The sequence below is a fragment of the Zootoca vivipara genome, chromosome 7 (genome assembly GCF_965207765.1).
Source record: "Zootoca vivipara chromosome 7, rZooViv2.hap1.1, whole genome shotgun sequence".
Lineage (NCBI taxonomy): Eukaryota > Metazoa > Chordata > Lepidosauria > Squamata > Lacertidae > Zootoca > Zootoca vivipara.
Genome location: NC_142590.1, coordinates 91,688,778 through 91,699,636, shown reverse-complemented (window position 1 = coordinate 91,699,636; position 10,859 = coordinate 91,688,778). Strand labels below are relative to the sequence as shown.

Sequence of the window (10,859 nt, the reverse complement as noted above, 5' to 3'; positions counted from 1 at the left end):
AGCCACTGCACCCCCTCCCCAATCCGGGACGCCCAATTCTGCCCGTTACTTCGCCCGCTTTTTGCTCGCATGCCCCCCTCTCCCCGCTGCTCCTCTCTCGAAAGCCCGGGCCTGCGTCGAGGGGCCCTCGTTGGGCTGCTCGCTCCCAATCACCTTGCCGGGCTCTACCCATCCTCTGGCCTTCCTGGAGCCAGCAGGTACGAAGCTGCGGTGGTGGTGGTGGGAAGGGAATGCTCTTCCCACCCTTTCCTTTGCTGGCTGGCTAGGTGGATGATTGGGGGAGGGTCCCTGGCGGCGGAGGGGACCCCACCTTTGCCTGCAGCAACCGCCGCCGTGGGAGAGGTAAGAAGTGACTCTCCCCCTCCTCCCTCCCTCTGGCTCCCAGGAGGCTACAGGCTGGAGACTCCGCAACAGGCAGCTCCTCCCTCCGGCTCTCCCCCACCCCCAGAGGCCTCTAGGACAGCTTATTGCGGAGCTGGAGGTGCCATTGGGCGATTGCATCCCAGCCCCGGGCCATGGGTTGGCCCCGTTTCCCTTCTTCCTTGCGCTGGTGTCGGGTGGTGGTGCGCGATTTGTAGAGCGATCCTAGCCAGCCAGAGCCCGGGGTGGGTGGGGGGAAAGGATCAGGCTGCAGGCTCTCCGTTTTCCGGTTAGAGAAAAAGAGACAGAGAGGAGGGTTGCATTGCACAGAGAGAAAGAGGGCTGGAAAGATCAGTTTCTGGGGAGGAAAAGGGGGGCGGTAAAGAGGAGAGCGAGAAAGCGGACTGTCGGTTCCCTTTCCTGTACGCCCCCCACCTACTGCAAGGAGCGAGACCTGCGCGCCAACTGCGGCGCCGTGGTGCTGAACGGACAGCGACCGCCGGCCAGCCACGCCTTGCGCGAGCCGAGTTGCAGTGCCCGAAGCCGTCGCCAGGGGGCGCCGCTGCAAGATTTTTGCATTGTCTCTTTCTCTCTCCTCCCCCCCCCCCAACCTCCACCTTGGTTTCAAACCCTGCTAAACCGAGCCAGCAGCCCATCTCTCTTCCCCGCCCCCTACGCACAGCCCCCACTCCACTCCCTCGCTCCAGGCTGGCCGAGCAACGACCATCGCAGGAGGAGGAGGAGCCCACGGCAGACAGCGACAGCATCCATGGTCGCTTGCAGCGTCGACCCCGAGCTAGGAGGACCTGCTGGATGTCCCCAGACAGGCAGCATGCGCCCCGAGGCAGCCAGGCAGGCGGGCCGGGCAAGGACAGGTAGGACAGAGGAGCGGGAAGTGGGGTGGGGGTGGGGAGGTAGGCAGCAGTGGGCGCCCACCCGCTTATTCCTTGGGGGCTTCCATTGCTGGGGGTGGGGAGGCGGAGAGGATTGCTACATGCCTGTCTGAGAAAGCGGCAGGGGGTGGGGGAAAGATTATTCCTAAATGATAAGAGGTTGTAATCTGGGTGGAAGGGATTGGGGAGAGAGGAGGCGGCGGCAGCAGCAGCTATGAAGTCATCCTTCAACGCTGGCACCAGGGACCAGGATGCGTGAGCCCAAATATTAGACAAATTCACGAGGGGCAGGATCAATACTAGCCACGGTGGCTGTGCTCTGCCTCCACGGCTGGAGGCAGCAATGCTTCTGAATGTCGGTTGCTGGAAACCGCAGGAGGGGAGAGTCGCTCTTGTGCTCGAATCCCGCTGGACCACTCTGATGTTATTCCCTGCAGGAATTGTGCAGGGTGGGGAAGAGGAAGAAGGCAGGTTGTCCTAGAGCAGTCTACCCCAACATTTGGAGAGCTCCCGGTTGAAGAAGGCTGCCCTAGAATGAGTCACTCAGTGCCCGAGTGAAGGGTGTGTTCTGAGAAGCCATGGATCAATCCTGCTAGAGGCTTGGGTGGGTGTGGGAAGGAAGTTGCGCCGGCAGCCCAGCACTGGTTGATATTTTACAACTCCTCTCTTGCTTCCCATTTTCGGAGTGCTCCAATGTGGGGCCCACATCCTGATGCTGATCAGGATCACACCTGTTGCGCTGCAACCTCACCAGGGGAATCCCAGACTATTCCCTGTAGGGTTAAAAAGACACAGAAAATGTGCACGTGTGAGAGGGAGAGAGTAGGGGAATAAATGGCATGGTGCATAACAGTGGGGGGGGGGTCATGCTGGGTAGCAGCCAAAGGTGGGCAAACTGTCCAAGGGTGCACATGATGCAGCAAAATGAAGTTATGGCCTTGTCTCTTTCCTTGATGGTCAGTGGGTCTGACAGCCCAGTCCTATGCATGCTTATTCAGAAGTCCCGCTGGGTTTAGGTCTGACACCCCAAGAGTGCCCCCCCCCGCCAGCAGAAAAAAAGCATTCTGCTATAGCTGACAAAACAGGTTGTGGTGAGTGTTTGGCCATGGTGTGTGGTGACCACAACAATACCCCCAATTTGCAAATGTGTCCAAAGTTGGCAACCCCTGCCAGTGGCGATTGGTTTGCTTCTTGTTGTTGTTGTTGCTGCTGCTGCTGCTGTTTATTACATTTATATCCCATTCATATCCAGGGAGCTCAAGGTGGCATGCATGGTTCTTTCTCACCTCGATTTTACCCTCACAACAACCCTGTGAGGTAGGCTAAGAGACTGGGACTGGCCTAAGGTCACCTAAAGTGCTTCCTGGCTGAGTAAGGATTTGAACCCTGGTCTCCCAGATCCTAGTCCGGCACTCTTACCACAAAGGTGCTTTGTGTAGTAGAACTTCTGTGGATTAAAAGAAATTTTTAAAAATCCCAAGTGTGTGTGTAAGATTGATGGACTACTGCACACCTAATTTTCTGCTGATCTTTACATTGCCTCTTCCGCTTGCAAGAGGTGTTTACTCAGCTACACTTTCCCTGCAAGGAGCTGCCAGCAGGCTTCAGCAAAGTCAGGATAGCAGCAACTTGATCATACAGGGCGGGGGGCAAGATCAAGACCCACCTCACCTGGCTCAAGAGACACATTTAATTAACAAAAATTGCATACCACTCGATTGTAATAACCTCCTCTGCAAGGAATTCCAGGGATGATCCCGTATCCCTGAGGATAACTTAAGATAGCAGTGCACAGCTAAACCATGGAACTCCCTTCCACAGGAAGCAGTGATGGCCACCGACTTGGGTGGCTTTAAAAGAGGATAAGGATGTAGCCATCAATGGCTACTAGCCCTAATGGCTGTGGTCTACCTCCACGGCTGGAGGCAGCAATGCTTCTGAATCCCAGCTGCTGGAAACTGCAGCAGTGCTGCTGTGCACAAATCCTGTTTGTCGGTTTCCCTTTGGGGCATCTGGTTGGCCACTGGGAGAACAGGATGCTGGACTAGATGGGCCATTGGTCCGATCCAGCAGCCAGCTCTTCTTGTCTTCTTTATGTAGTGCATAGAAAGTTGGCCTTTGACCAGGGAGATCCATCTCTCCCAATCCCTGTCTGGTCAATGAGGCTTGGGGGGTGACCTTGCCCCAGTTGCTATCTATTGGCCCTCTGCCTACCTAAGAATAGAAAGCACAGAATATGCATGCCGCACTGAAGATGAAAGGTGGTGAATGTGTGTGCTGCCTTCAACAAAATGTTGTGGTATGGAGTGCCCTATTCAGTGCTTTTCCCCCCTTAAAAATGTTTAGGGGTACTCTCATTTTGACTCAAGAAAATCACCATTTTATAGTTACAGGTAGGTAGCCGTGTTGGTCTGGATCGAAGTAAAATAAAAAAAATTCCTTCAGTAGCACCTTAAAGACCAACTAAGTTTTTATTTTGGTATGAGCTTTCGTGTGCATGCACACTTCTTCAGATACTATTTTATAGTTCAAATTATAACCATTTTATAGTTCAAATTGGAAAAAAATAAAGACAGTAAATGGACAAAAGTACAAAGATTCACAAAATGTTTAGGAGTATGCGTACCCCTGCATCCTCCCAGAAAAAAAAAGCACTGGCCCTATTTGGTTTTACATAGGAACACAGGAAGCTGCATAGGAACCCTGGGGGATTTTGATGCTTCCCCCCCTCCCCACCAGTTTTGGTGCAAGGTCCCTTCCAGCACCTCTCATGGTGCCTTCCATGTGTTCAATCGGCACCTAGAAGAGGGCATGATAACATAGAGGATGCCTTATACAAGGTTAGACCATTGATGTATCTAGCTTAGTATGGTCTACACAAGGCATCTCCAACCTTCGGCCCTCCAGATGTTTTGGACTTCAATTCCCATCATCCCTGACCACTGGTCCTGTTAGCTAGGGATCATGGGAGTTGTAGGTCAAAACATCTGGAGGGCCGCAGTTTGGGGATGCCTGGTCTACACTGGAGATGCCTTCAGGGTTTGAACCCTGGAGGAATTGGCTTCATGTCAGGAAGGTTCCCCGAGGTCCCTGAGAGGTGTGGTGGGTCAGGATGATTTGAGTGAATGAATGCCACGGTGCAAATGGTCCTCATTGATTCCTCCTCTCCATTCTTCTGCCCCAGCAGCTGAAGTGCTGAGAGGGATGACCAAGGCGACTGCATCCCAATGGCGTCCTCACAGCCCCTGGAACTGACAGTCTTGGGGAATGTACCTGGACCCAGCCGTGGAGTCCCAGAAGGGGGACCTTCAGCACCACGGACAGCTTCTGGCTTGGGCATTGAGAACGCCTCTTACCAGGGGGAGGAGGAAGAAGAAGAGGAGGCAGAAACTTCCTTCCGGAGCCAGCAAGGCACAGGAAGCAGCCCCAGGGAGCACACAGCACCCCCTAGAGGAGACCTCTCCCCGCGGTCCGAGGATGGCCCTTTGCCAGATGCAGCAGGCAACTCGGTGGACTACGGCTTCATTTTGGCTTTAGTCTTCTTGGTCAGTGGGATTTTGCTTGTGATTGTCGCCTACAGCATCCCGCGGGAGGCGCGAGTCGACCCGGATTCTGTGTCCGCCCGGGAGATGGAGAGGCTTGAGATGTATTATGCCCACCTAGGCTCCCACTTGGACAAGTGCATCATCGCAGGGTTGGGGCTCTTGACTTTAGGGGGGATGTTGCTCTCCGTCCTCCTGATGGTCTCCATCTACAAAGGGGAGCTCTACCGGAGGAGGTCGTTCCCGGCTTCCAGGGTTCCCCGGAAGACTTATGGGTCTATAAACCTGAGGATGAGGCAGCTGAATGGAGAAGGGGGGCAGACTTTGGTCGAGAATGAGGTCATTCAGATGACCGAAGTCACAAACACCAGCCAGAGCTGCTGACGTTTCTTCGTAGGTGATGGAAGTTGAACTAGATGACCCTTTGGGGGTCCCTTCCAACGCTACAATTCTGTGATTCTATTCTACAAGTTAAAAGCACTGAGGTCAGAGGAGGATTTCTTCGGGGGTTGGGGGAGGGGAAAGGTTTGACATTCATATTTAAGTATAGCCTTGCACCTCAATGGGGAACAGTAGAGGAAATGTCACCTCTTGTTTAAATGCCTCCTTCACTTGCACACGAAAGGATGAGGACGGACTTTGGAAAGCCAAATGTTGCTTTATATTTTGGGAACTTCTTTCCAAGAAAAGATTTCCAAGAAAACTTGCGATCCACCTCTGAAAGTTGTTCTGTCTTACATACTGCACCCCTGCTGTTTTTTTTTTTAAAAAAACCTGTTGCACAACCAAACCGCCTATGCTGAAGACACAGAGCCAAAGCCACATTTCAGAGGCCCTCTTTGGAATTATTTGTATACTACCAAGCACAGTTTAAGGCCTGTACTTTTGAGCTGGGTTACTTCGTTCCATCCCTCCCTGCAGCAAACACTCTTAGCAATAGTTCCATCTGGAAGATGTGTGCAACCGTCACCCCTCCCAGCAGAAGTTCAGAACCACGCCCAACTGCTCCATGATTTGTATGAGTTTTCTGGAGCTCCAAGACCTTGCTGCAACTTTCGCACTTGTAACACGCTCGGTCTGTCGAAGCAACACCTTCACGCGCAGCCACGCAGCCTGACTCACAAACACACCACCTTGCCACACCAGCAAACCCGTTTCCCCGGCCTCGCTGGGAAAAGAACACCGTGTCCAAACTGTTTCTGAGTTGTTCGTGGAAAGCGGGAAGGGAGCAGCACTTTCAAAGAACCTCCCGCGATTCTGCTTCCTCGTCAATGGGGTTCGCCCACCAAGTCGCCTGCCTCGGATGCGGGAGGCACTCGCTGCATTTGGGAGATACGATTACGTCTCGAATGCAAAGCATGAAACATTAATGAAGGCCGGCATGTGGGCAATGCAAATGAAAATGTGTCAGCAGGAAGTTTAAAAATGGATATCGCTCAGATGCGGCGGCCAAATGAAAGGTGACCTCTAAAAGGTACAGCTGCCGGTAAATCCCCCCTCCTAATATTTTTTTAAGTGCTACTCTCAGCTAAATATAAAATGTGCAGCCACATCCCAGGAAATGTGTATCACTCAGTATTGAGATCATGAGAAACCGAGGGAAAGCATTGATTTGAGTGCTGTGCCATCACTTGCCCTTCAAATCTGGTCCATTTGTTGCCCCCAGAAGTTCCTATAACTGCTTATAACTGGAAGCAGGAGAAAAAAAAGTATTTGTTTTAAAACTGGGAGTATAAGAAAAGGCCTCTAAGCAAGAGTTAAACTAGCCAAGGGTTGAATCTACAAGCACAGCAGCAGAAGATGGGGAGGGTGGACTGTACCACACGTGGTGGGAGTTGTTCACATTTTTTGGAATAGTCACTTGTTTTAAAAAGAGTCATTGCAGAGAGAAAATAAGCACATCGGGGAGACCGGCTGCAGCCCAGCCAACTCCATTTTGTGCTCGTCTTTAAAAATCACACACAACTCTTACACACACACACACTCAGAAATGTGGTTCCCCAGCTGCATCCTGAACTGGTACAGTCTGTTTTGCCTTCTCACGACCCTACCATCTCTCCCTCCTGCATCAAGCCCTAGAGATGCAAATGATTGATTTATTTTTTAGAAAAAGAAATCTCAGGAAAATTCTTTCCTCTTGTGCGTGCTTGCAAAAATTTGCACCCAGTCTAGTTTGATTCTCCTTGTCCAAGCGCTGAAACTGTTATTTCTTCTCCTGATGGTTTCCTAATCTGAATTTCTTCACAACGCCTCTATCTAGTGGCTTAAAAGTGTCTGGCTCAATTGAATTTTAATATTCAAAATTTGATGGTTATTTTTTAAATTGAACCTTTTCATATATTTTTCCCCAAAAGTGAGAATTTAAAACAAGTACAGAATGGTGTTTCTAGATGCAGCATTGGCAGAGTCTGGATACTTTGAGGAGGTTGCTTGCGTGCTGATCACAAGGCATTTAGCCGTCCCTTTCCTGCCCTCTCCATTCAGAAATCCAGGATGCAGATCAAAGCAAAGACCAGAGAAGGAGGCGGCCATGGTCTTTCTCACTCAGTGTCTGACTCCTGCTCTTTGGATTGCATGACCTAAGATGATTCCCTCCAGCAGTGGCACTAATGCATTGGAAACTAATGGCACCATGACATTACACCAGTATGTGGATTGCGTGGTGTCAGGGGTGGTCACCCACTTTCCTTCAGAAATAATATCTATTTAGTATCACATTTATTTCCCGCCTTTTCTCAAGGAGTAGCCCAACTACATGCTTCTCCTTCTGCCTTGGTTTTTTTTAAAATAATCCTCACAACAACCCTGTGAGGTAGGCTAGGCTGAGAAAGAGTCACTGGCCAAAGAGATTGCAAGAGTTGAACCCAGGACATGAATAGATTGAATAGAGCATTGAGGGAGCCCATCTCCAGTGAAGGCTAAGGCTCTAATACAGAATAAAAAAATTCATTCTAGCAGCACCTTAAAGACCAACTAAGTTTTTATTTTGGTATGAGCTTTCGTGTGCATGCGAAAGCTCATACCAAAATAAAAACTTAGTTGGTCTTTAAGGTGCTGCTGGAAGGATTTTTTTTTTATTTTTTATTTGACTACATCAGACCAATGTACCTGTAGCTCTAATTACAGGCATAGGCAAACTTCGGCCCTCCAGATGTTTGGGACTACAATTCCCATCATCCCTGACCACTGGTCCTGTTAGCTAGGGATGATGGGAATTGTAGTCCCAAACATCTGGAGGGCCAGAGTTTGCCTATGCCTGCTCTAATAATAGCCAGGGCTGATGGCAATTGTCTGGAAGTCTAAACTGTCTGGAAGGCACCTTGTTGGAGAGGGCTGCTGTACTTCAGAGTCAGCACACGCCTAGCATTGCACACTAAGAGCTGTAGGGATCGATTCAACCCTGTTTTATGCCACCGGCCAGTTTTGATGGCTGGACACTAAACTAGCTAAGCCTGCCTTCTCCAGCCGGCTGCCATTCGAATATTTTGCCTCCAATATTACCTGTATCCTACAATGTTCACCAAAAAGGTTTGCTTTTGCACACTGACCTGGTGGATATCTGCCTGTGTTTGGTAGACACGCCGGGAGACGCGGGGAGGGAATGTGAAAGAGCTGCAGCTCAGAGGTAGAGCAGCTGCTTGGCATGCAGAAGGAAGGTTTCCATCTCCGCTATCTGTAGGTAGGGCTGGGAGAGACAACCTGACTGACACCCTGGAGAGTGACTGCCGGTCAGTGTAGACAATACTGGGCTAGACCGACCAGTGCTCTGAATCAGTGTAATGCAGTTTCCAATGTCTTTAAATTAATCTTGGAGAACAACATTGAATCATAGAATTGTCGAGTTGGAAGGGACCCTGAGGATCATCTAGTCCAACCCCCTGCAATGCAGGAATATGCAGCGGTCCCAAATAGGGGATCGAACTAAGTAAGGGGCCTTATTTCAATGTTCTGATACTGCCAGCAGAGTCGTATGACCCCCTCTTGATAGAAATCACAGCACCTGTCTTGTTCCTTTGAAATAACAATCCAAGTTGGATTAAAGACACCCCTCCCCCCACGATGTCCCTGGCATGCCTGCCAGGCCGCCATCCATCAGGTCACTGCCAAAGAGCAAAGTCGCTGAGCGAACATCAATTGCTTTTGCTCTCAATAAGATTAAATGCCCTTTAAGAGCGATCAACCCGTTAAAGAGATTAAATCTGCAGAAGGCCCTGGTTTATTGGCGAGGGAGACAGGCTCGGATTAGCATTATAAAGTAAAGGCTGTTTCTCATGAGACTTTAATGGAATTACGTGGACACTGTCTTGTTGCTGCGCCGTTCCTTAAGGAGACCCTGAAAAATTGTCCTAAGGGGTGAACACTGGAACAAAGGAAGCTGCTTTGTGCTGGATCAGACCACTGATCTGTCGAGCTCAGGAAACACCAGTGGTTCCTCAACTTTGGGGTGGGGGTGGGGAATCACTGCTCCTTGGCTCCTTAAACTCATCTTCAGTACCTCCTACCCTCTAAAAGGCAATTATTCAGAATGGGAGTTTGCAAAAACTGACAAGGCTGGAGTCAGGTGCGGGTCAGCACAAAGGAACAGTCAGGGGCCTGTCAAGTGAGCTCTTTATTCAAGGAACATCATCCCAATCTCCCCCCTCTGACCTCTCTCTTCTCAGTGTCCCACCAACAATCCCTGGGCTCTGAGCCTTCCTCCTCTGGGGTTTCCCTTGGGGGGGGGGGTTCCCTTGCGAGGCGCCTCCCACCACTCCTTGTCCCCAAGCCAGTCCCCGACATCAGCACAAGAAAATTCAAGCAGTACCGATTAACTGCATATTTATTCGAAATCCAATTAAGCTATTTGGTTTAATTGATTCAACAAAACCCATGCAATTGATTCTGTGATGCCAACCTTTCAGAGCCTGGCAGTCATTTATACCTCCAGCACCCCAGCTTGCTGCCCCCATCCCTCTTAGCGCCCTCCCCGTGGCAATCCCACTGACGCCCACTGGTCTACACTGATTATCAGCAGCTCTCAAACATTTCCATAGAATCCTAGAGTTGGAAGAGACGACAAGGGCCATCCAGTCCAACCCCCTGCCTAGCAGGAAACACCATCAAAGCATTCTTGACGTATGGCTGTCAAGCCTCTGCTTAAAGACCTCCAAAGAAGGAGACTCCACCACACTCCTTGGTAGCAAATTTCCAACAGGGAGTCCCTCCTAATCCTACCTGGAGATGCTGGGGATTGAAATTGGGACCTTCTTCATGAAGGCAGATCCTCTTCCACTGATCTACAGCCTTTCCGCAGGGTAGGGAAGTGGAGGGGGGGGGGAATCCTCTCCGTAGCCAAAGCGGAAAGATTCTGCTTCAATGCAAAAACGGGCAAGCTGCAAGCTGCATTGATCTCAAGGCAGCCTGCACTGGAGAGCTTTTCAGAGGGTCTCTGTGCACATGGCTGCATGGCAGGAGTTTTAAAGTCTGTTCATCACATAAGCATGACCATCACTGGATTGCTCTTGATTGGCTGCACCTGGAGTATTCAATGTAGTGCCCCGTAGATGCAGCCAGACTATGTAACTCCCCAGGCCCAGACTCCTGGCCAAGCCGGCGGATGCTGATGGGAGTTCCCTTAGGTCAAGAGAGCAGATGGCAGGAGAGAGTGGCAAGTTAGGAAGGGGTGGAAAACTGGATGCAGTACACGTTCAAAGAGGGACTTGCCCAAATCTCCCTTTGTGAGTCAGTGTGGTGTAGTGGTTAAGAGCTGTGTAGACTCTAATCTGGGGAACCGGGTTCGCGTCTCTGCTCCTCCACATGCAGCTGCTGGGTGACCTTGGGCTAGTCACACTTCTCTGAAGTCTCTCAGCCCCACTCACCTCACAGAGTGTTTGTTGTGGGGGAGGAAGGGAAAGGAGAATGTTAGCCGCTTTGAGACTCCTTTGGGTAGTGATAAAGCGGGATATCAAATCCAAACTCCTCCTCCTCCTCCTCCTCCTCCTCCTCCTCCTCCTCCTCCTCCTCCTCCTCCTCCTCTTCTTCTTCTTCTTCTTCTTCTTCTTCTTCTTCTTCTTCTTCTTCTTCT

The 10,859-nt window shown here is 50.7% G+C and overlaps 1 protein-coding gene across 1 annotated transcript; it reads left to right on the top strand.

Moving 5' to 3' along the window:
- The first annotated feature begins 980 nt into the window (after positions 1-980).
- TMEM74B (transmembrane protein 74B) lies at positions 981-6,395 on the top strand. The gene is made up of 2 exons (XM_035124033.3): positions 981-1,235; positions 4,438-6,395. The coding sequence occupies exon 2, from the start codon at positions 4,481-4,483 to the stop codon at positions 5,177-5,179; it is 699 nt and encodes a 232-aa protein (XP_034979924.1). The 5' UTR covers positions 981-1,235; positions 4,438-4,480; the 3' UTR covers positions 5,180-6,395.
- The last annotated feature ends 4,464 nt before the right edge of the window (positions 6,396-10,859 follow it).